The following is a 26,654-nucleotide window of genomic DNA, read 5'->3' as shown; positions in this document are numbered from 1 at the left end:
ATGATTCCAGAATATTAATGTCAAACATTAATCAGCACAACACAGTTTATTACTAAAGCTAAAGTAGGGTTTTAAGTTATATTAAAAAACCATGCCACAACACATATGGAAGTTATACAAAGAATAACTTCCATTATCATCTCAGCCCTGAAAACAATTTCATGCAGAGTAGCATTTCTGAAAAGACGCACAGCAACTTCCCCCAAGCTGTAGTGATGCTCACAGCCATGTCAGCTGCCAGTCACACAGCACAAGAGTTTAAACCAACTAAACTTTGGAGAGAAGACCTCAAAGCCTTCCATGTCAATGATGCTTTAATAGGTAGCAAATCTCCATGGCTCAACAGCACCAATTAAGCAAGGAAGCAACAGAGCTCCTTGAAACCTGAAATGATGCCTGAAAGAAAAAAAGTCTCCTTGAGGTCACTGAGAATTCCTGGTGACCTTTTGCAAACACAGATAAAGCCGTGGGTTTGTCCCCGGTGAACTCCTCCAGGAGGATCCGGTGCCAGGGCACTTCATACAGTTGAGAAATTCTCCTGTGGTACGAGCAGTGAGCTGAGAAAAATGTACCCTTGCCAAGGCAATTCCAAAAAAAAAAAAAAAAAAATCAATCCATGCAGGCTCAAGGGCATGAATGACAAGCTTATTCAGCTGCTCACAGCAAACACCAAGGAGAGAAGCAGCACAACCTGGCCACCTTAAATGACTCTTCAAGAGATGTAAGAATTGCTGCTGATCAAAATATTACCTAAAAATTGCATGAATAAATTAAGATGGAGCTGCTGACAGCATGCAGCTACAAACTGATGTTAAAGAAACACTTCTCTGTCTTTTAAGTCCAGCATAAATCTTTTGTCTGGAGTGCATTTTAAATACACTACACCAAATCAGCACATATTACTTAGGGAGTAAAAGCTGCTAGGGAACCTAAGTGTGTAAATATAGCCTGCAGCTTGGATTTGCTCCATCCACCAGGAACTGAGAAAGCCTACTTTCCCCTCCCAAAAGCATTTAACACTACTTTACATCTAGCCAATGCCGAGGAGGAGACTTGTGAGCTATTTATACACGGAGATAAAGGTGCCAAAAAAAAAAGTTTTAAAAAACCCCTTGAGGTCATCAAGCCTCACTCTATCCAGAAGATGCAATTTTCTGCTATCCAGTCTCTCCTTCATACAGTATCTAGCATAGAATGAAGTAAAAAAGGGAACTCTTTCTCTGAAAAACACGTTTAAATGAAGACAGAAGCTCGAAGTGCTGAGGATTGGGCCAGCAGATGAATACACCCAGCTTACACCATGCATTAGCTACCAGCAGGTTTAAGATTTCCTCTGAATAAAACATGTGGAGCTGCAGATTTCACACCATTACTCAATTAATGAAACTGTCACTTCAGTGGGCAGCAATACCACAAAATCAGTCACTGCTCCATTCATACAGCAGGGGAAAGGCTGTGGAGTTCTACTGTTATTAACCTGACAGGGCTTTTGAAATCCTGGCAATGCCAAGGTTATCTGGAAACCACCTTGAGCATTCAGAGGACACTCCCCAGCTAAGTTAATGGCTCGACAAGAGCTGCAGTCAGCAAAGTCTGCTTCACTGAAAGCCTCTAGTACAGAGCCTGGAAAAGCCATTGGAGTGTGTAACTGCAGCTTATGCAAATCCATGGTGCAGGCCTGGGAAAAGCAAGGCTAAATCCCTTCAAACGGGAGAAGCTCTGCCACAAATCCAGCTGTATAGTAGGAATAAGCATGATAAACAGCCCAGGTTTTTATAAAAAATGCCTTTGTAACTGTTCTGCTGCAAAAACTGCTTGGAAATGCTCACATGTTTAAAAGAGTACCTTGTCACATCATAGTACACCTGCCAAGATGCTACAGCTCATATCACAGGGAAAAGTTATACACAAGAATAGGTCAAAGTGAAATCCATATCAAAGGCTGATTACATCTAGAAACTGGGATGTGTAAGAATATTGGTAAGTGTTATGATTTGTTAAAAATTTACACTATATTATTTTTCAGCTGAACGGCAGGATAAAAAGCGATCCACAGAATATTTAAGAGACAAATAAGCATAGAGTGTCATCCCAAGGAAACTTCACATACAAAGATACACCTGAAGCAGCTATTTAGCTATGCAAGAAAAACTTAACTGGCTTCTTTCTGAAGAATTTGGGCAATGTACAATTCAGGAGGAACAAGTCACTTCACATTAGGCACGTATCAGCATTTGCTTTATGGCAGTGAAAGCTAAGTGCTGATACTGAAAACTGCCACAAGCAGCAGCCAGGACGGGGCCCCATCCCAGCCTCCACTCCTCACTGGCCAGTTCTGCACGCCAATCTAGGAATAATTCTCCTCCAAACACTGCCTTGAGGGGCGGCAGGGAAGGATGCCGACATTTCCAGCAGGAGCAGAGATGTGCAGCGGTTTCACTGGGGAACACCCACGGAGCTCCATCGCTAAGGAATGCCTTGGGGATGGGTGCAAGCCTTCCTGCTGGCCATGCAGCTCCTCTCCAGGGCCCTGGCAGCCAGCCCAGCAGCTCGCTCAGCCCTGTGCCACCTCCCAGCGCCAGGCACCGAATCCCAGCCCGGCGAGCGCGGACGGGATTTCACTCCCGCATGGGACACGGGATCCTGCTGAGCTTATCTCAGGCAGCAAAACGAACACGGGCTCTGCAGAGCCCGGCCCAAGGCTGGCTTGGGATGTGCCACCTCGGAGCTCAAAGGAGAGCCCAGCTGCCCCAGTGCCAGCGCAAAGGACACAGCGCACACAGGCTGATGCTTTGCAAGTCCGCCTCTCCCGTGGCCACTTCTGAACCACTTTTGATGATCTGATCTCCTCTGACTGATTCTCCCACTAAAAACACAACCAGGAGCGTTTGTTTTAAGAGATTGATACAAAATTGCCCTCAATTTGTTTTCACCAGGTTTGGAGATAAACAATCCACTTAAATGTAACAGAACATCGTTGCAGCTAGGTTGCAATAGTTACTCTTCACAACTAAGGCTTTTTCATCTATTCCTTATAAAATACTCTTTTAAATGTTGATGTTTTGGCAACATTCAGCTGAGACCACAGCTTGCCTGTCTAAATATTTGACTATGTAAGGATTCTAGCTGTGATGGACAATGCAAGTACAAGACTGATACCATTACAGGGTCAGCAGTACCTGATTTATCTGGCCAATACCATCACCCACATAAAATAAACCACTTAGTTGATCAGGGTTAAACATGGAGTTTGCTCTATATTAGATGTTTCACATGGTTTAGCTTTTGTTCTCAAAATGGCACATAATTAGCAAAGTAGGTGACAGGTTTAGTGTGCTACTCCTAGAATACATTCCTGACTTTCATGCAGATTCCCGTGGATTAAATATACTCTGGAAAAGGAAAGCTTTATCACAGTCACCATAAAGTAATATATACTCCCACCTCCTTACAGCAAAACATTGTGCAGCTTTCATTCCAGCCATCTCTTTTATAAGGAAATTTAAGTGTTTATCCTATTTCCCTCTTTGTGCAGTTTTTTATTAGTCCTGTAATTCCACAGAATTGCACTGCTGGGAGTATTGATCATTCTCCTTGGACCTGCTCGAGCTTTTAAATCTTGCTGTGACATTGCACCGGTTGCAATAACAACCAGTTCTCACCACCACCGAGCCAAGATGAAGGGTTTGTTTTCCCCTGATGATGTCCAGGATTGAGCCTCTGCCACGTTCTTCCACCAACTCCCTTGCAGCAGCAAGAACCCCAAACAAACCGATTATCACCAACCCCTTAAAAACCTCTGCGCAGAGGGTGCCCTCAGGGGCAGCTGCACAACCTGAATATTCACTTTGGCGTGCTCAGGAGGAATTCACACGTCTCTACGGTGCTGAACCCGTAGCTCCTGCGCTACTCCCATTCTGCAGGCACGGCTTGATCCGATCTCCTTAGGGAATTAATGCCCGGAGCAGGCACGGCAGCTGCCACCCAGCCCGTTTGTCCCCGGGAGCAGCGACAGCTCCGGCCTCAGCCACACGGATCCAAGCGACAGGGGACAGATGGCACCGGCACTGCTTCCTGCGGGAGCCACGCTGCTCCACAAATCTGCTGCTCCAAGGAATCAGCCTGGCTCGGATGCCAAGGGATACCCCGAGAGTTCCCCCGGTTCAGCCCAGCTGAGCCAACCACCCCACCCGCTCCTTGTCCAGCCACAGGCTGGCCCTGGAAAATCACAGGAAATCAGTGATTTCTCTGCTCATCCCCCTGTGGCGTCTGAGTGCAGAAAAAAAAAAAAAAAAAAAAAAAAAAAAACAGAAAAGAAAAGAAAACTGGCCATTTTTCATCACGTTCACGCTGTGATGTCTCCCCATGACAACGCTGCTGATTTGCACAACCGCTATTTCTGTAGCTAACAAAAGAAATAAAGGATCGGGAACAAAGGGAAAATTGAGTAAGAAAGGGGGGAAAGCACCACCCTAGCGCTGGAAATATGATTCAAGTGTTAAAAAATGGAATCTGACTTATAAAGGGTACAGAACTGGCGACAAGTGTGTTCTTTCATTTGTGTGAAAGACAGCCCTGGCACAGGGAGAAGAAATGAGACCTGGAAGTCCTGTTTGTTATAAAATTTAAGGCCTGATCTAGCTGTGAGACTAACAAGGAGAAAACAAATTTAAGTGCTGACCTGTGGTTCTAAAATTAGTTTCATTAAATGCATTTACTACAAGCAAATGCCTTTCTGATGACAAGAAAGCCAGGAAAGGACTCTGGAAAGCTGCATGTTCCTCACAGCACACATCACCCTCCAAAACTAGATTCCTGCCTGTCTGTTGGCAACAATGCTCTTTATAAACATAATTATTTAGTGGGTTTTAATGGGCTTTTCTGTGTTGTCTTAACATGAAGAGTACTTAAGACCCCACCTCTGCAGCCCCTGTCAAAAAGCACCAGCACTGTTCTGAATCCCACAGAGCTGCCCATAGCCTTTACAAAAAGAACAAATGCTCAAGCGTCCACACAGAGCCACAGTTCTGCTAAATATAAGTGGAATATTATATTCCTGATCTTAAAGAAGCATCAGAATTGACAGTTATGTGACCACGTTTTTTTCTAGCACACAAGCTGTACAAAAATAGTCTTTTCTCCTCAAACCAAGACTTTTATGCCTCACAGTGACATTTAAACCCTTTGTGCTACAGGGGCGTTTCATCATGAATTCAGCACAGTTCTTGTGCTTTTTTTATCTTTAAAAAAGTGTTCACTAAAGCACTCAAAGACCACTCCACTGGACTCACACTGCACTTCCCCCAGGCATTCTCACTCCCAGCTTCCCAAGCAATGGTCCATCTACACATCACCAGGCTTTCCAGGAAACCATTTCCAAGAGAAACTGGAATACAAAAACTTATTGAGACATTCCTTTTTTTTCATTACTTTCAAATGTACTTTAAAATTACTTTTTCCGTTCCTGTCACCACCATTACCAACCATTGCTCAGACTGGAAATTATGAGAATCAACTTTTGAAATATGAACCTTTTTCCTCAGATACTCCTAAACAGGTTTTCAGGATGCAAACCTACAGGAGTCATTTCCTTCAAGCATCCAGAGAACACAAGACCAGGATCTGTGCAATGTTCACATCAGCCCTGATGTGACAAAGCCACAGTGGAGGGAGACCACTCCAAGGTCTCTGAGTTGACCCTTAACTGCATGACCATGATGTTAAAAAAATGCACACAACTACAGAAGATGGGGTTTTTAAGTCACTGTGAGCTAGGTAGTCAAGAAACTATTTTCACAGATCTGAGCCTTAGGCTTTTGGTTTCAAAATTCACTGGTAGCTGATAGGTTTCAAAGTGTTCTGATAGGTTCCAAAGTGTTCATGCTGCTCCAAAGGACTTAGGGATGAAATGGTCTTAAGTAAAAAGTTACTAAGTTTTGTTAACACAGGTATTTACAGAATACTGCATTTAAAAATGGGCAGTGTCTTGATTTTTCCAAATCGAAACTTAAACCAACATCAACAACAGCCTATATAAAAATCTGAAATACCCATCAGCTACACCATTAGCACAGCAGGGTCTATTGTGGTTTTAGTTTTGCAATTTTTAAAATTTAACATTTCAGCAAATTCAAGGAGATGGGAACTTTGGCACATGATACAGTGAATTTCTAACCCAGTTCTCCAGCAAAATCCTGGTTAATCCAGTCACAATCCCTTTATTCTCACCCCGTGTTTAGCATTAGTTTTTATTTTTGCCGACTGACACTTAGTTTGTTCCTACACCTGAGCAGAATATTTATTACAAACCGAAAAAGGACAAATTAATGAAAACAACCAAATAAAGTCACCCCCACTGTCTAAGCATCCACAGCCCTGGGAGCAATGGAAGTTCAGTCCTACAGAGCAGAATCTATACAGGCTAAATTCTTCATGAACACTTGATTTCACCTGAAAGAATGTTTTTATGCCCAGCTTCAGGGCTGGAAACTATGAAAGCCACACATACTGTAAAAAGCTGCCTGGAGATACAGCAAGGAATTCTTGCTTCACCAGGAGAACAGGAGCATCCATGAAAACTTTGCTTCCTTTGAACAGAAATGAGACTCAGGCACACCAGACACAAACAGCTCAGCTAAATACGAGAGGTTTGTGGCTAAAGTCTAGGAATGAACATCCTGTATTCTGATGATTAAGATATTAAAGTCATCTTTAACCTTTAAGTGAAGCAACGCCTCAGGAACAGGACCAAGAAGCTGCAGTATCCTGAATTTTAGCACCTTCTTAGCTATGCCAATCAGAGGAAGTTGTAAAATACTCTCCCCTTCTTGTTCCACAGGATTTGTGGGGAGTGGGTGGTACTAATTTTTCATTAACAGGAAAAGCACTGAGAGTGCTCCCAAATCTGCCTGGGGGACTGAGATTACTGAGTGCAGAGATTACTGTGTGCACTTTTGGGCACCACACTATAAGGAGGATAGAAAGTTATAACAAAGTGTCCAAAGGAAGCACCAAGGAGCCTCCACCAGCAAACCATGCCCAGATTAACAGCTGAGCTTCTTTTCTGCATCCCTTCCATCCTAATTGTTATCACAGGCATCCAATTGCAACAGCAATTCCTTATCAATAGAGACCTGACAGCTGCAGATGAGAGTTTACAGATCCCACCAGCAGTGGGACAGCATCCTGACAGCCTAAGGCATTAACTCCCTGCCACAGTGTCATTTTAAGATTATTAGAAGTGCTCAGGTGACTAATTCATGCTTTCAGGCAGTCACAGATTAAGTCAGGAATTCTCTGTGTCAATGCTGCGATCTAAGGAGAAGCAAGCAGAACACAAAGAGCAAAAAAGCAACGGAAATTACCTAATTTGGCACACTTTTGCTTGCAAAATGTCAACTACTGGAAATTGTTCAAGCCCTCAGACAAACACTTCCTCTGAAATACTACTTAGAAACTGTCATCTCAGTGCCAGCACTGCCTTGCTCATTTCCAGAAATCTGCCTAAAACCTGGATGTTTATGTTCAGAGAATTGTTACTAATTTAAGAGGTCCTCACCTAGTGCCTCAAACAGTCTAATTCTTCTAATTTCTAATGTGCTAGCAACAGGAGAGGTATTTTTCCATGTGCTCAGATATTTATACAGCCTTATTTTTGGTGTGCTGAGCTGTCTGAGGATTTATGTGCAACCTATGGCAGAGGAAAAGGAAAATATGCTGCACCATATATTCCCAGTAAGCTTTGGATGCCATCCTTCATATATTTAGATTCAGGCAGAAGCAACTTTACCTGAGCAAGCTGAGGCTAAAAATTAAGTCTTATTAACAAATCTAAGTTCTTTTTCTTATTTCTGTTTTGTTTCTGCTTCCTTATTTCTGTTTTAAAATAAGTTCTTTGATTTCAGATGGGATTTGCCTTAAAATAATCCCACTCTGTATTTCCTTTGTCATATTTGTTTTGGCAAGATGTTGAAGGATAGGACATCAAGTTTCTACACCAATATCTGAGTAAAACCAGAGATTCCACCAAAGAAAATTACTTTCCACGGCAGGAAAATCCCAAATGGTAAGCCACTATCATCATGACTTTTGGAGGGGAGGAAAAATAGGAAAAAATTAAAACCAAATGAAAACAAACCCCCAGGGAGTTAACTACAAAATAAATTTTGCAGATTATGAGTTCCTTTTTATTATCCAGCTTTCATGTGCAACCTGATAGACTGGACAACTCATGGCATCCATAGTGCATCCACAGGGATCATGAGCTGCTCTCTGTGATGGACTGAGCTCTGTGCAGATGGAGTCCATTAAAATAAGTGCTGTGACAAAAAGGAAACCATTCACACGAGAGCAGAGAGCTGCAGCTGTCGACCAACTCCAAATAACTCCCATAACTCCCTCATGTAACACAGTCCTTCCTTATTTGTGCCTCCCTGCCTGGGAATGACTCTGGGGAAGATTCTCTCACCCTTCCCATCCAATGGGAAAAAGGGTACGGGGAGTAGATCAGGTTCAAGCTGAACTTACCTTTCAAGACTTCAAAAATCCCAGCAGAGATTGGTGATATTAGTGTTGGCCAGTCTTAAATTATCCAACACAATTATTAATTTTGATGCACAAAGTGTATAAACAAAACTATCTCCTCGAACTAGAAGTATCAACAAAGTCCCTGCCAGACAGCTGCCACTTTCTCTGTGAGGTCTTGTTTGTAAATCACAGCTCTGCTAGGGCCTATTAGTCCTCACCAACGCAGCCACTTAATCTTTATTTCCCTAATGTGTAATTTCCCTTAATTATATTTGGAGAATATTTACAAGGTTATTAACGTTAATTGTAAGACTCAGAGAGGTCTTTAGCCATAATTACCAGTACAAATCAAAGCTCCGAATAATTTTTTGAGGGTTTTTTTCTTTTTTTTAAAGACTCAGTTTGATCATCTGTCATCCTGAACTGCTCTGGATGATGGAACTGCTTCATTCAGTACAATGAGCAGCTGAAACTGGTAAACATGAATATCTCTGTGGACAAGATTTAGCATCCAACTATGAGTCTGCAACAGCCCTTTCAAAATTCACTTGGAGATACAAAATGGGCTTTTGAGGAAGTGTTGAAAAGAATTGATGCTCTCCTCTTAAGCTTTCATATAAATCTTCTTACTTCCACGCCTGTTTGGAGTGCCATGCTTCATAAATTTCAAATCAGGGATATATTTAGGCTCACACCTCGACTGGTATTTTGCAGCAATTAGGAAATCTGATTTTTAGGTAAGGAGTGACACCGGAATGACTGCAGCATCAGGGAATAGGGAAAGCAGACACTGAGGAGGAGAAATAGGGGGCACTTGGAGCTGCCAAGGTGGGAGAGCACAGGGAGGTGTCCAACAGAGGCTGGCTCAGTTGTAGTTGTCAAACTCCACTCTCACAGACCATATGGGAACGTTAATATTGCATCTGCATCATCTTCAGAGAAGCCTGCACAGAATCTGAACAGCAACAAGTGTGACACGTCCCTCCCCTTTTAGGTGTGCCAGTTCTTCAGCTCTCAGCTGTCATCTTCAATGTCTTCTTTGACAAAGCTCTGGCTTCAGATGGCGAGTGATTGCAACATAATCTTGTAAAAGAAATGAGCTAAGCTTTTTCCCTCCTGCATGGGAGAAAACCTCAGGCACAGCCAGAATGCAAAGCTCTCTATAGGAGTTTTTGTCACTGTTTTACCACACATTTTTACCAGAAATAGGTGAACGTGAGCACTCCCAGCCCGTTCAGAGCTGCCATTTGTGGCCCCCTTTGCTTGCACACACTTCACACGTCCAGCTTGGTCGCTCTGAGGGTGGAAGGAACAGATGAAGGGACAGCTCTGCTCCTGAACTTTACCAGGATACTTTCCCAGCTCTTCTCCTCAAAAAGTTCTTTGAGGTTACTTCTAAGCAATCATGGTCTAACACTGCTGCAGCTACATTAAGAGAAGAGCCAGGATGCCAAAAATCTTGGATGTGAGGAAGTGACTCCAGTCCAAAAGCAGTCATGAAAGGTGCACCACATACAAAAGCAGCCAGAACTATTAAGAATCTCTTGCCTTGTCCTGTCTATTCTTTCACCTCGTTCATAAGTCCTACTGAGTCTCTTCTCCAGAATTAAATATTTAAAGTTATATACTTTGACCTTGCCAAACTTTGGGGACACACAGACACAACTTCTCAAATTTGCACTGGAAAAAAGATGTATTATAGCAGGAGAAGAACTGCCAAGAACAAAAGCTCATTTTCTCTAGATTTTGCTAGTAAATCAGTACTGGTTTTAAATACATCCTTGTCTTCTAGAAGTATCCTAAGGCAACAACCACTGCACCAGGGAGCTTATACTCACAGAAAGAAGGTCCGGTGCAATTTCTGCTGAACTCAGGCTGTGGTTTCTGAAGTGCAATTCCACCCAATGTAATCACTTTATAATAGATTTCAGATGCTAGAGACCAACACTTGATTAAAATCATCCTGACATGGAGATAGTGAAGGACTATCAACAGCCAGGTTAACCTTCCAGTCAATTAATCTCAATAATCCTTCAACTCTGGCTCCCTACCTTGCCAAATCCAGGCAGGAAAAGACAGGTCTTCTTCAAGAAACAAAAAAAAAAAAAAAAAAAAAGCATTTCCTGCAATGGTTTCACTAATACCCAAGATGCTGTATCCAAAAAAAGCTGCCAACGACCTCTAATCTGTTTCAGAATGGAACTGAAAGTTAGCCAGCAAGCAGAAAAGCTCTGTGACACCTGAACCAGAGAGACTGAGACAGTTCACACTCTGACCTACTTCAGCCTGGAGAACTGCTCAGTACATTTCCAGCGCTGAGGCAAAATCCAAACTCCAGAGGAAAAAAGAAAAAAGGAAAGGACAGCAGTTTTCCTGCACTGTGCATTCCCAGAGGAGTTATTATTTTTGCTCTTCTAAGGGGTTAACTTTGCCATTTGGGTGCAAATCTGAGTCAGCAGCAGGGAGGGGAAGACAGAACCTTAGGGTGACACCATTCCAGAGCTTCACCTCTCCAACAACAGGAAAAGTGAGGGAAGCAAGTGCTTGGGAATTAAGAAAGGAGGATAAAGATGCACCATGACTGGGTTCTGCTCTCATTCTTTACTGGTGCCCTGCATGAACACACAGGATCATGTCCCCTCCCTTGATTATAGCACAACTTCCAAGCAGCTGGTAAAATCAACACTAACATTTGCTTTCAAAGATATTTTAAGGTATAAGAACACCTCTTTTCTTTTTCTCCCCCCTTTTCTCCCCCCCACAATCAATTAATTTTCCCTTTTTTCCTCTTTTGACTGTTACAGTGCACAACGTGCCATTTGACAGATTTTCCCAGAGTTCTCTGCCAGGATCACTCTGCTCTGGTTTGAATCCATGTCCAAGTGAGGGAAGTTCATTCTCCATTTCCATTCCAGCCATAACCCTTCCCCCTGGAATTTCCAGCTATGGTAGAAAAAGCCACCAGACAACGAAACAAACCAGGCTCTTGTTTTCTGCCCTTCACTTAAGAGTAACCAAAAAGAAGACTGCAACTTCTGGATTTGATGAGCTTGGAACATTCCATAATGGAGACAGCTGATGCCAGCATGGGAGGCATGAAAGTGAGAAAGCAGAACATTATCTTCTAAAAGCAGCAACATTAAACGGCATTCAGGCAAAACAAATGCAGAGTGCTTTGACATCTGACTACTGAAGCATTCAGTGGCATTACCATAATTTTCTCTCATGCCCCTGAACTAGTCCATTTCTAAAATAAGCACTGATTGACAAACTTCTAGGAAGCTGTAAGTGTGTGGGGTTTGGGGTTTTTCTTTTGTCTTGGGGTTTCATTTTTATGCAGCATAATCTCACAGCATAAGCAACCAAGCAGGGATGAGGAGATAAACCAACACAGTGAAAATTCCTTGCTGTGCTCAGATCCAGCCCCCACTTTGGATATCTTTTATTTAAGAGAGACCTTTACGCTGGAAGTTTGATTTCATTTTATTTTTATGGGGGAAAAAAATGTATCATACTGAGCATTGCCAGCCATATAATCTTTCAAGGGACTCCATCTTCAATAAAACTTAGGAAAACACAAGGACACTTTGAAGCCAGCATCTCTATTGATTGAGTTGCACGGTGTCACAAAGGGCAGTGGCACAGCCAGGCCCCTGAATGAACTCCTTTCAAGAACTGTGGAATCACAGCATCTCATTAATGAAACAACACTCAGGAGCAAGAATCATGCATAAATAATTACTCCTGCTTCTCAGAGATAAAAAAAAAAAAGTTTGAATTCAGCAGAATTAAGACCAGCAGCTGATAAGTAAGAGCACAGAAGCTGGCCAAGAGCCACCACTTTAGGGAATAAAAATATTTATTGCTGACTCCCACCCTGCCTAAGTATTTTCATGTACTATAAAAATAGGACTGGCTTTAAAACTATTGTGCAAGAAAACCTGTATCAAATAAATAACTAAGCATAGAAGATTATCAACTAGGCCCATTATGTTAAATGAAAAAATCTAATTTCTGTACTTTCCAAGGTGTTCCTTGCACAATCAGGCCACACTTCACAAAGAACCCCCTGAAACACTACAGAACTGGAAATTAAATCCATTAATATAACTGTCCTGGTTTGGCAGCATTGGGATGAATATTTCATCTCACTCCATCCCTGCTTTCCTGTTGTACAACTGAGGAAGAGTGTGGCAATAAACAAATAAATCAATAAATCACATAACTACTTTATTGCCCCTTTTGAAAGCACACATAATATTTTGAAGGAAACAATGCAATGTATGATGTTAATTATCTGCATTTCCCTTATTTGCCAGGGCACACTTTCCCTCTTTCCCTCAGTCTTCATCAGCTAACAAATCCAGCCAGAGCAACCACTTACTGCATCTCAGATGGAATTCTGTCAAGCTTAGCACATTAAAGAGAGTACTAGAAGTGTGTTGCTGCTATATATAAACTGCCTGTCTGGTGCACAGTATGTCTGAATTACACAGCCTGCCTGACGCTGAATCCAAGCTCTCCTGGACAAGGGAGGAAAAAAAAAAAAATCCCCCTTTGGAGTTATTTTCAAAGCACCCCATAATTCTCAAGGAGCAGGAGTGCATAGGGTCTGAAAAAAAAAGCCATCACACCTACCACTTACACTTCATTATTGAGTTTCTTTAAGTCAGCCAAGCCTTTCCTAAAGAACGTCACTCAAGGCAGTAGAAACAAAGACTTGAGGCCAGGAGCAGACAAAACCCTGCAGGAGTGACAAAGCTGGACCACTGCTGCCATCAGAACTTATCAGCTGCTCCCTACCAGCATCTCACCTTTCCCCCAGGTGGCCTCTGTTTTCTTCCCCTCTGCCTCCCCATCCTTTCATTTTTAAATATTAAAAATACATCCAAGAAACCACTGTGCATTTACTCACAGAAGAGAGTGTGTTTTAACCCACACAGGAATAAAAACACTTAAGGTTTTCAGCAGCAACATAACACAGTTACCCTTGATCAAATTTATAAAACTCTGCACACAGAAATAAAAACACCTGAGGTTTTCAGCAGTAACATAACACAGGTATAACACAGGCATAACAATTGATCAAATTTATAAAACTCTGCAGGCCTTCCCAAGGTGACACTGAGACTTCTGACTGCCAGGCAGGATTTCCTGCCATGCCCATGGGGTGTCAGCTCGTGGAACTTCCTGAAGTTTAATGTAAAAAAGGCAAGTGAAATTAATTTTTCTAATGACTGCTGAAGGATTTCTAACCTGTCCAATCCCCAGAACTCCTGTTCTCTGCTTCAGCACGTACCCCTCCAGCATTTGGGCAGCACTGGCTGCTCAGCAGTCCTCACCTCAGGTGCCACACAGCATTTCTTTTAAAGTCTGCGACCAGACTGCATAATCAAACCACGTTACACAATACCCCACATTATCAGTTGCTATCAGCACTATTTAAACTGTTAGGGAGTCAAAATAATTTATATTTTATCTCTGCTTAGCTCGCATGGCAACAGTTTTGATCCTCAATCCCACAGCTCATTGACAGCAGGAGAAAAATCAGTGTGTTGGAACACTCTCATGGTAAGGCACATGTCCAGAGCCTACTTCCAAAATTTAATGTGGAAATGTCCAAACAAGGGATAATGCCATAGAAGCCACTCAGAAATATGGACACTCAATACTGTTTGGGCACCCTTTAAAAAAATAAGTCCAGGACAACTTTTTAGTAGTGAACAAGGTTTCATTTGCACTCAGTGGCATTTTCCTTTCCCAGCCATGTATCTGAAAATAGATATTCTCCTTCTTCCTCATTTAAGAGCCTTTTGCCCTGGAAAGGATTGACCTAAAATTCAAGATATTTAAAAAACAAATTACTACTTAGAGTTAGGTACTTTAATAAGTGGGAGCTCAAAACAGCAACATTCAAGTATGAGAACAAAGGGTTCCATCTCCTTTTACACAGCACTTTCATTTCAAAAAGTGTTAAATACCTACAACTACATACATCTAATAGACAAAGTTTTTCCTCGTGCCTTATAGGTATATTTCTAATTTCTCTCACAAAAAGGCAGGGAGACAAAACCTCTTCAAATAATTAATAATAATAAATCCTTAAAGGCACATCCCTACCTGACCTCAAGCAAATGAACGACAAAACAAACTTTCACATGCAAACGTTAAGATTCAAAAGAGGAGATGACCTTTAGTGCACCCTTCCATGAGTGGAATGTTCTCATCCACAAGCAGATTTAATTAAATTTAGCTCTTTAGACTGATTAGAGTTAATAAAGCAATTTGTTAACAGACCATTTTATTATGTTTACAATGCGCTGTTTTGTTGGATATTGTGCAATGGTTACAAGCTGCAAGGCACTGATTTTTCACCCTCTCCAACTGCACTGATTTTATATGAAATCTAAAAGAAGGGCCCAGAGTCATCATAAGCACTGGAGAAGATCAGAAGTGCAGTATAGAAAATATATTGCCTGAGGGACCCTACAAGAGATGTCACCAGGGGTGACTGCTTTTATTTTGTATATTAAACAAGCCATGGTTCAAATTCACCATATGAGAGAAACTCTTGTAAAAAAAAAAAATAATCATGTACAAGGGAATTATTGTAAAAATTGTGATTTTTCATGCCACTCACTGCTATACATTTTTTGTTAAGCTCTGGAGCACTTCTTTGTGTAACAAGTGTTTGGAGAGATCCAGGTGGGAAAGAGTTGCATAGAATTCTTCAAACTGTACCACCTTCCTGCAGAGGGACTGTGCTTCTGGTTAATTTTGATATTCTGCTACAGGAAATAGCCCACAGCTCTCCCTCAGGCTACCCATGTCCTCAAGGGAAAGCCAGAACATTTCAAATACAGGCTGAAAGTCTGCATTTGTAACATCCACCACGGGAATGCCACAACCTCCTTGAGCAAATCCAATATAAGGGAAAGTGTCTAAATCCAGAGAAACCACCTTAAAAAAGCTGGGCTTTTCTTGTTAGTACAGCTGGATGCTGCAGAGGATGGATAACAGCTTCCACTACGCCACGCTGTACTGGATTTTCTGTCCTTCAAGCACAAATATCAAACTTCAAACATTTAGCAACAGCGCTGAAACCACGGCTCTCCAGGAGAGGAGCCAAGTCCTACACTCAGTTTGCAGAAAAAGCACACAGAGGATATTTCACAGGGAACAAGTTTTTTTAAAAAAAAAAAATTCACACTTTTCCAGCAATTTTAAGAGACCTGTCAAAAAATAACTTAAAAAAAAACCAAAACAAAACAAAACAAAAAAAAACACTAAATACCTCACTGCCCTCCGTATCTCACTACTGCAACCAGGTCAAAAATGTGTGAGATGGTCTTACCTGGCTGGTGGACAGGAGTTACCCTCTCATGCTGCTATCATTCCACAAGCCTCTCCCTCCTGAGAAGAGGAATTCCCCAAGAAAGAGCCAGGACATGTCAAGAGAACTTGCCCAGAGTTCAGCGATGGCGCTGAACCACCCTTCAACCGGGATTAGGGCTAAAAAAACAGCATTGTTTGAGAAACGATTGGACAGCTTTTGTGTGGGGGTGGGACGGGATTACTGCCTCCAAACTGGGGCTGAGCAGTAGTGGATTACCTGGAGAATCTGTGTCCTAACCCTCTCACTAACAAATTAATTCAGTTTGAAATGTGCTACACACACCTTGTCGAGGGGTACAGCAAAAGTGACCTTCACAGTTATTTTACTGGAATTCTGGAAATCACAGAATGCCACTTGGAATGCACCAGCAGCACAAGGCAGCTCCTTCCTTTGCCTGCTGCATTTTTCCCTAACAGCCTTTACCACCCAGCAGAGTGAATGATAAATTGTATCCTCAGTCACACAATCTATTTACCGCTCAAATTGTGCAGACCTGTAAGTTTAAGGTGAGGAGCAGCTGTGTTTGAAAAATGGCAAAGAAACAAGTAGTGAGAGAAAGGGATAGGCCAGCAGCAAAAGCTTAGCCCTTGGAGAATCACTTTCTATTAGAGGAAATTACAATGAAATCCCAATTCCCTTAAGGTTTTCTACCAGTTCCTGAGGTGCAGCCAGGAATCTTAGAAAGGTTATTCCTCAGGGGTTTATACCTGATTGCTGTAACTCACAGAGCAAGAAGACTTTTTTTTGGGTGCACTGTATCGATTTTGTAGTGGGAAGACTGAAAGAGGAGCCTTGTGCAGCCAGCAACACAGGTAGCAAAGAAGCATCTCTAGGTAATTCAGATTTCTAAAATGCTTGTTTCTGTTCTAACAGGTTAAGTCTCCCCTAAACTAATGCTGCTAGATTTTTGTAACAGCACTGCAAACCCACTGATCTTTATTTTCTGAGGCTAAATTTGTACATTGGTTAGACAGAAAGTTCTGGGTTACCTCTTGACTGAAAATTATTGCTCAGTTTGACAGGATATGCTTATCCCATCAGTGATACAAAAGCATTTCACCAGCACATACAGAGAACCTTTCTTCACTTGCTCCAGTTCACCAAATAATGATTTTTTCTCTCCCAAGGGTAATTAAACAAGAATGCACAAATATTCCTAAAAACACAGTGTAACTCTCTATAAATAAAACAGTGACATTCTCTACATATACCAACATTATCTCTTGTATCCACACTATTTCCCAGAGCCCCTGGATTCCTCCACAGTTCATGGAAAGGTTAGGTCACATCACTGCTCCAACGCACACATTTCACATCGGGGCAGATTTCAATTTCATATGGAAGAGACAATGGAGCAGCGTGACCTTTGGGTATCACAAAGCATGTCCCAAAAGCCCACTTTCATTTTCAACAGATGTTGGTTCAACGTATTTGTCAGTGCAAATCCTCTTAGACCCCAGCAGTACATGCAGCAAAGGAAGCAAACCAAGGCCAACACACACATTTTTCATATGGGAGAATGGACATTTTAAGGAAAACAGATGATGGGAAATGCACAGTTGCACAGCGAAGAAGTGGGGTTGTAGACCATCCAAAAAATTGACTTTTTTCCTAAGAGCACATGAAGTTGTATCTACTATTTTCCTGGCAAGTCCGTTGAAAGAACTTCAAGTTTGCGATCAGAGAGAAACAAAACATAAGTACAGATTTAAAAAAACCCAAAGCAGTAGGCTGTTTCCTCTGTAGTCAGCAGAAGCAAATACAATTTCATGGGTTTGTGTGAAGATTGCAGCACTTTGGCACTGATAAAAACAGACATATCTCAACTATCTGACTCTGAAGCAACGTGTGTTTTAAAAGGGAAAAAATGTGAAGCTACAAGAGTCCGATAGGAGACCAGAGCCCAGGGATTTTTCTGCATGTGAGGCACACCAAGAGCCTTTCCTTGCTCTCCTGTCATCCCAGCATGTTAGCTGATAAATGCTCCATAATTAGAAGACCCAAGTGGGGATGCCTGAAATCCATCTGACCTGAGGGAATGAGTCTAAAAACCTGACCCAGCTTTTAGCGTGCCAGATCCTCCTGTATTCCATTTCTGCCTACTGGAAAGGGCTGGCAAAGGCAGACGCAAGAGACAGACTCAACTAAACATGGTATTCAGTGGGATTAGAGAAAGGTTATTTTGGGACGTAGGAAGTACTCAAAAGAGGAGGGCAAAGGGAAAAAAAGTAATATTAAATTTAAATCAGATGCTGGCGAAGGGAAAGGTCACAAGATACGCACAAGCAGAAACCAGGAGGGAAGAAACATTACTCCTTTACATTCCCTGTCTGAGCAGAGCATCTGTTGGACTGGGGAATGGTTTGCAGAGAATCATCAGTGGGACAGAGGCACCACCACTGCACTGCAGGCAGCATTAACACACAAGTCACTGCCCAAACAGCTACACCAGCAAACACACAAATAAACTCCTTTTGTGGAACTCTCTTCCAGTAAACCCAGCTGTTCTGGGAGAGATAAATCAATCTGACTCTAATTACATCCAAAAAACTGCAAGTAATGACATCATGTAGGAAAAGCCCAGCTCTATTTTTGAGGAAGCCAGTTGGAGATACTATCTTGCTATTTCTTTGACAGAAGTTTGGATACAAATTGAATATTCCAGCCTCGTTCACACAAACCTTCCAACAGCTAAAAGGAAAGGAAACTGCAGCCCTGAGACCCAACTACAGTCTTTGCATTTCTTCCCATGCCAAGGACAAGAAGCACACTCATACCTAAATTATCAGCTATTAAAAATAGGAACATGGCCATGGTGGTGCACCTGGCAATTACGGTTTACCAAAGCCTCAGATTTCTAGTACAGCGACACATAACACAAAAATAAAACCTAAATATTGTCTCCAGGAGCATGGGAGCTCACAAAGTGTTGGAGAAGCAGAAGGCACAAGGTGTTTTTGCAAGCCTAATGTGAGGGTTAATCTGTATGACAGAAGCTCTCTGCTCTTGCAGAGAAAAGCAGTGTGCAGGAAGGAGGAAAGAGGGGTGATAAACCAGCCAGGAATAGAAGCAATAAGAAATGAAGAGGCTTCCTCATTCCTCACCACATCTGAGATGGGATTTGGCACTTTCAGATCACTTTCCTTGTCTCCAGCTCAACTCTGAGAAGCTGCAGGAGTGTTTAGGTGGATAAACCCACAGCCCAAGCCAAGCTGGCTCACAGGCCCACAGAAGGGCAAAGCAGATGCCACTGAGCAAATCCACCTCTCCTCCCATCACACCCAGGCTGAAAGCACTCGCCAAAGCAGTCAACTTCCCAGTTCTAGGTCAGACATTTTTAATGAGCAATTAGCTCAGACACTCATTTTTCTTGGCATCGAACAGGATCTTAAGTCCTTAAATTAACAGAAGTTATTTCAATGTATTCAGTGAAACTTTCAAGTCAGAACTAGTCACTTGAAGTTTCACACCAGAGCTGTGCCCTTTATGTTCAAGTATATCCAAACCCCAAAACATCCCTCCTTCCTCAACCCAGAAATAGATAGTTTTGTTAAAATTTGCACAGTTTTATATCTGAGATTAAAACCAACATCTTTCCAAATGATTTGAAGACAAACATCTCTCCTTTCAGAATTCCACACCCTGAAGTAGCACACAGTGAATCAGTACTTCACTTACAGGAAAACATGAAACATTGAGGGGATGGAGGAACAGAGCACAGAAATGCAGGCTGGATGCTCAAGTGCAAGTCAAATCCACCTCGGGAGGACACTGCTTCATTTAGCCAGGGACCCACCCATTTCTGCCCAGTTTTTGGTTTAGGCACACATCCCAAAACAAGCAACGCTCAGTTTTGGAAGCAGCAGCATTAGTCAGAGTTTGTTTGCATCTTCTCCTCTCTCAACACTCAAAATTCCCAGCTGGTTAGGCCATAAAAGTGCTCCTAGCTCTGCTCACTGGGAAATGCTTCCAAGCCTTGCCCTTCACACCTCATGCCACTTAGCTAAGTTTGTTTAAAGGCAGAATGAGAAACTGTCCAAATATTAATCAGAAATGCCTTTGATGCTGAGGTCTAGGTGAGGACACTTGGCAAACTCTCCCAGAGGGCACACTTCTGGCACATTCCTGCCAGCATCAAAGTGGTATTTCTGTGTTTTCCCAGACTTTTGTACCCTCTCTGCAGACCCTCAAAACCGTGAGTTTTTAACAGCATGAGCAGAACTACCACACCTTCATAACAGAAAATTAATTCAGCTACCTGAAGTCATTTGCACACTGCAAGCACTGCAGGGCTCTTCCTGCATGGCTGAAACCATCACATGCCTTCCACTGAAGCACTGCTTTATTTCGTATTTATTGTGCCACACCAAGCTTTGATTTCAATGGTTAAATCTTCTGCAGCCAGGCCTTTGAGAGTTGCCTCACGTTTCTTGCAAACTACCACTTCTAAACCAAGCCAGCCCATAAGGATGCTTCTGAAATATATTTTTGCCTGATGTAATGTTCTCATTTCAGTGCACACACCAGTTTATTTTCCCAGCATTAGCCAGGAAAGTTCTTCAGCCTACTTCTTGTTCCATAACTAAAATGAGGTGAAGGAAAGGAGAGAACCTTGGGAGTTAAAGGCTACAAATGTCTTCTGGAAAGAAGCCCTTAGGCACGTCCCTCATCTTTACTGTGTGATGAAGCCCAAAAATCAGCTATTTTCCTACTACATGCAAGGCCAGCTGTGCCACTGGTGGATTCAGAGGTGCAAGAGCACCAGTTTTCAGGGAGCTTTCTCTGCTTCTGGTGTTAAAGTGACCATGCACCTCCCCTTCTCTGGGGCTTAATATAAACCCTCAAAGTCACCTTTCTGAAGGAAAATTTGGTTTACTGCAGCTCCCTCACCCCCTCCCCTCCACACTCCACATTCCAATGGGCAGCTTCTCCCCAAAAAGTATTTCAGCACCAGCGAGACAACAGCTGATATTTCAGAGCTGCTATTTTAAGGATTGCCTACGAGTGCTCCAGTCTAGCTAGACAGATTCACTGCTGACTTGACAGGAGGGACAAATACCTTGCTTCACAAGGCCAAAATACTACGTGGATTATGCTCCTTGCAAGCAAAAGATGAAAAAAAAAAAAAAAAAGATCCCAGTGTTGAAAGCCTTGCAAGCACATTTGAGCTCCAACTTTATCCAGCAACAGGCCTGGAAAAACATCCTTCTAGATGAGGTAATGATTAGCCTTACATCCTGCAGCCAAGCTCAGCATCTGGGCTCACAAGGACAGAGGCTGGGCTTCCCATGCTGTTAATCCTAGCAGTAGTCTCTTGCTTGACTGAAACAGGAATCACAGTTCCTAAACAGCTGCTTCCTCAGAGAGCAAGAGAACAGCTGAAGGGGACTCAGGCCAGGCACGGACACAAAGAAAGGCAACTAATCATTTCAAGTTGAGAGGCAGATTGTAAGACAGCCTCCAGTCAGCCATTTAACCAATGTGAGATGCGTCTTCAGGTTTTTATCTCACTTCTTTAAACTGCTCCTTCACACATTTACTTTGGGGGAGATTGTATGAGATGCCAACACCATTGGCTGGATATATGGATGCAGAGCATTAGGGGAAAAGGAGCGTTTGATGAAGAGCATATTTGCCACATAAAATCATCTCAAATCTGGAACAATTCCCCACGCCCTACTGGCAAGCATCGCCTACAAAGTCCTCCTTCCTTCCTATATTTAGGTCAGCCGGGCTGAGTCAAGCCCTCCAACAGCATCCCTTGCTTTCATAACTTTCTGTTCTAGAACAGAAAAGCCAGACATGCTTTTCTCAGATCATTTCTTTGGATCATACATTAACACTCCTAAAGGCAGAAAGTAACGCAATAAAAAAATAAGTCAAGTACTGATGCTACATAAGCCAGGCTGTTTTTAAGGGCTTCTCTTGGAACATCCACCCAGCTTACAAAGGCCTTCACACATCTGTAATGCCAAATACTGCTCAGAAATTCCAGCCCTACCCTAACAAGGCACCCAGATCTTACACATAGGGAATATATCCTAAGGGAGTATATCCTTAGGGAACACACTGCTTTAAATGCTCTGGTTTGCATAACAGTTCAATAAAGTTTGTGTGGCTTGTGTTCCCATACACAAATAGCCACTCTGCTTGCTTTAGCTTCAACTTGTACCAAATTGTTTCCATCTCTAGTTATGGAAGTCACCCAAACTGCTGTATAAAACAGAGTTTTCTCCCCCAGATTAACCCCTCAATTTCACAGATTCCACATTCAACCATCATAGCATCTCTTCAATAGTCCCTAAACTCCAATTTAGCCTGTTGAAGTTACTTAGTGCCTTCTTACTGTAACCATTAAACCTGGCTGGCTGGTATAATTTGCATTTTGAGCTTTTTCTAATTAGCAACATTTTCTGCTCCTTCATAGCAGTGCAACATCCTAATTTTTGAATCTCTAAGAATACAGGTCAATGCCCAAACTGATTACTTCAGTGAAATAATCAAATGCATGGCCCATAAATGGATCGTGCTAGTTTTTAAAAAAGTAATAATTATGTAGGTACAAAGATGTAGGTCACTTCTTGAAAGTGACATAAAGTGTACAAAGAGTGAAGGCACAACCCTCACAACTACTTCCTTTAACAATAAAAATAAATTATACTGTTGAATCACTGATTTCAAATTAATTATTATCTAAAGAGCTCTGCTGTGTAAAATGGTGGATGAAGATTTCTAGCACAAAGAGGATACACGGCAGGATCATTTTTCTGAGCAGTGCAACATACATCTGTCTCCAAAACTGTGGCAAAACAAAGTGTCAGTTACATCCCTAATACAAACAAGAAATTGGCCTTGTCCTTCCTCATTCAAGAAAATAAAAAACAGTAACTAATATTATCTGCCTACAAGAGAAACACCTCATTTACACAGCTCCTTGCTGGATTTGCAAAACTCCTGCTCACGTAACAATTTTTTACTGCGGTTAGCTGAGTGGAAGTTAGCAAAAAAAAAAAAATACTCCCTTAGAAACAATGTCTCAAGTAATCACATCAAAGCCATCTAATCCAAGCAGGAAGGCAGCTCCTGGAAGGTTCAGCTGGGCAGGACTGTGCCTTCCCGAGCCACACGCGCTCCGTCCCGACAGATGAGAGCGCAGCACGTGGCCGCAGCTCCCGCTGGCTCTGCTGGCACAGACCTTGAGCAGTATCAAACTGCTAGATTCTGCAAACACTGCTGGCATGTGCTCACCGAGGGGAATGAAAGAGCCCAAAAGTTTCCATTGACCTAAACACAGAATAATCTACTGGTGTCGAGGCCAGCCTGAAAGCGGAGAAGCCGATCATTGATCGGCTGCGCTGCCGCCTGGGAAAAAACAAGCTCAGCAGCACAAGCCAGGTGTGTGAACAGCAAATCCTGTGAGTGGCAGCCTGTGAGTCTGTTAGAAACTCAGAACACCATGTTTCCTGTTAATTGTATTTACATATTTGCCATCCACTTAATTACCGTGCCTGTCAAACGCTGCAGACGGATCCGGCGGTACAGCACTACCCTTACCTGATAGAAGAGATCTGCATCTTCTACCTCTGCTCTGAATAGCTCTAGACAAGGTGATAAACTACTTCAGAAACTGCCTCAAACATTAAAACTACTGCTGATTAACATGACTAATACTGCTGCTAGACCCTTGTCACTACAAGCTGCTTCACTCTCACAGTTTCCTTCCTCTTGCTCAGTTACTTCGCCTCACGATTGCTCTCGCTGCCCTCTTCACCACGCCAGTCCCTCCTGGGCTGTGCAAGACACAGAGCAAGACATCCCAGCTGCAAACCCAAACAAATCTATATTTAAATGGCAGGAGTTTCACAAAGTCCTTGCGAGTCTTGCTGTCTTCTTATAGGAGCACTTCGTAAAGTGAGAACGGTGGGTTTGCCAAAATATCCTGACAACCACAAAATAAAAGGCACCTTTGTGAATCAGTCTAATTTGGATTCTCTCTTGGGCTTCCCACAGGGAAAATGAGACTCTAGGATCCGCAAATAATTTGCCATCACCTCTGGCTTCTGGATAACAAACGACCAAAGGCAAGAGAGGAGTGAAAAATCTATGTGCAAAAGCAACGTGTCCCAGCTTTGTCTAAACACCTGGGAGGAAGGCTGGAAGAGCCAAAATATCAGTAACCCTCCCACCTTCTTAACATGGAGGCTCTCAACATCCCTGCTAAGGAGAGACAAAGGGCTCAGTTGACATATTCTGGATCATACAGAAGGATTCATCTGGGATCCTTTGCGTGGAGAACAGGCAGTTAAACAACAAAACAATTAAAGTGCTCCAAGACAGAGTAATGCAAATAGATAAAATAATATGGGAAAATGCTGAACCTTGAACTTGGCAGTTCACAGTTTTAGCACTCAAGGGAAAAGATAAAAGACATGCTTGTGTTGGGCTTTTTGAGCAAATGGAGTTGTCCTTTAAACAAACCCCAGGAGAAGGAAGGGGGAAAAAAAAAGCCACAAACCACCACAGTATTTGAGTCCTCAAACCATTACACAATGCAGTGAAAAGCAGATCTAAGATAAAGAAAAGAGAAAGTGGGAGAAAAACGTGCAACAGAAAAGAGCAGCTGGGTTCCTTGTTAGAGACTGATGTCTTCCTTGATCAAATGACAGCACAGCCAGGACACATTTGTGGAATTCAAACCCTCATCCCAAAACAATTCTTAGGATAGTATCATGACTCCAACAGACAGCACAATCACTCTTACTTGCTATCTTATGTCCAGGACATGAGACATTCTTGTCCTCCTACCTCAAACTCCACCCTTGGGAACCTTCTCATCACCCTGCCACAAAAATCTGCCTTCAGAGAACACACTGTCTGAATCACTCACACAAAACTCTGCTGGATGCACTCCAAAGATGCTTCAAACCACCAGAAAATGGTGCACAACAACTGGAAAGGCATTGGTGGTAATGAGGAGCACAATGTCACAGCTAACTCAACCTACCAGCCAGTGCCACCAAAAATAAGCCATACATCAGCATTCACCTGATCCTGCCACAGCTCTGAATCAGGAAAGGAAACCAAGAGAGACCTAAAACTTTTCCAGAAGAGCAATTTATCTTGTAACCCATTTTGAGGTCACACCAGCACCAGGTGGGCTGACACACATAAGCCACGCTAGGGGAAGAGGATGGCCACTTTCAGCAGCAGCACTGGAGCAGTTCAGACACTGAATCACAGAATGGTTTGGGTTGGAAGGGACCTCAGATCAACCCCGTGCCATGGGCAGGGACACCTTCCACCAGACCAGGTTCCTCAGAGCTCCATCCAACCTGACCTTGGACACTTCCAGGGACCCAGGGGCAGCTACAGCTTCTCAGGGCAACCTGTGCCAGGGCCTGCCCACCCTCACAGGGAAGAATTTCTCCCTAATATCCCATCTAACCCTGGTCTTTTTCAGTCTGAATCCATTCCCCCTTATCCTGTCCCTGCATGCTCCTGTAAACTATTCCTCTGAATCTTTCTCACAGGTTTCCTACTGGGGAAGAACCCCAGGGCTGCTTATCCCCCTTTCTCCCATTGGAGGATGGCCACAGCAAGAATGGAGAACAGACTTTGTCAGATTTAGTAAACATAAAAAACAAATTCACATTATCTTGGTTACCACTGAACCAGTTTAAGCGGGCATAAGAAGAATAAGGAGGCAGGAAGCATCAGCAATCAGCTGGTTTAGAAGGTTAAAGTCACATTGAGCACAATGCAGCATCTGGTGAGCAGCAATATAAAAATCAGTTTCTAAGTTAGAGGGGTCACTTATGCCCACACCCAGCACCACCTTGCAGTATTCTGGTTTTCATTTTTCACTCCCATCCCTGGAAGTGCTCCAGGCCAGCTTGGCTGTGGCTCGGAGCAACCTGCTCCAGTGGAAGGTGTTTCACGGCAGGGAGCTTGGAACGAGATGATCTTTGGGATCCCTTCCAAGCCAAACCACGCTGTGATTCTATGATTTATACCTATCCATAACACACCCGAGCGGCCTATTTTCAGTGGTTCACACCAATCCCAGCGGTTCTCAGCAGCGGCGGCCGGCGATGGACATCCCCTCCGGAGGGGCTGGAGCGGGGCGGCTCCGGCACCGCACGCCCGTCCCTCACGGACGGCCGGAGCGGAGCGCGGGGATGGTGGCCCGGGCGGGGGTGAAGCAGGGTTTCCACCTCGCCCTTGAGCCGCCGCGGTGCCGGGGGCGCCTGCGCGGCGCTCGGGGGAACCCGGGAGGGAAGGCGAGGGGAGGAGGATGGAGAAGGGAGAAGGGGGGATGCCGCCTCCCGCCGCTCACCTCGCGGGCGATCTGGTTGAGCGCATCGTCCTCCGCCGTCAGGCGCTCCCGGTTCGGTAGCCGCTTGCGTCCGGCGCCCGGCGTCCCCATGGCGGGGCGGTCCCGACCGGCCCGGCCTGGAGCGCAGCCGAACCCGAAGCCGAAGCCGGACCCGCTGTCCGCCGGCCCCGAGCGACCCTCCCGCTCCCTCCGCCGCCTCCGCCGGCGCGGCCGTCACCGCCCCCCGCCCCGCGCATGCGCCGCCGCCCCCCGCCCTGAGGGGACGGGCCGCCTCACGCCAGCCCGAAACCGGGCGGGGGGTGCCCGCTCGCTGCCCTCACACCGAGCCCGGGGTGTGTTTGGGGCTCCCCGCCCGCAGCCCTCACACCGAGCCCGGGGTGTGTTTGGGGCTCCCCG

General features: G+C 43.6%; 1 protein-coding gene across 2 annotated transcripts in view; it reads right to left on the bottom strand.

The window, feature by feature from the left end:
- The window catches only part of LRRFIP1 (LRR binding FLII interacting protein 1), a 102,501-nt gene extending 76,075 nt beyond the window's left edge, over nucleotides 1-26,426 (bottom strand). For both annotated transcript variants that reach the window (XM_053982213.1, XM_053982214.1), the window contains exon 1: nucleotides 26,259-26,426. In XM_053982213.1, the coding sequence (XP_053838188.1) occupies nucleotides 26,259-26,348 (90 nt within the window). In that variant the 5' untranslated portion in view covers nucleotides 26,349-26,426. The remainder of the gene's footprint in view (nucleotides 1-26,258) is intronic.
- Between the last annotated feature and the right edge of the window lie 228 nt (nucleotides 26,427-26,654).

The sequence above is a fragment of the Vidua macroura genome, chromosome 7 (genome assembly GCF_024509145.1).
Source record: "Vidua macroura isolate BioBank_ID:100142 chromosome 7, ASM2450914v1, whole genome shotgun sequence".
Lineage (NCBI taxonomy): Eukaryota > Metazoa > Chordata > Aves > Passeriformes > Viduidae > Vidua > Vidua macroura.
Note: the sequence above shows the minus strand (reverse complement) of the source record. Positions and strands in the feature narration are given on the sequence as shown.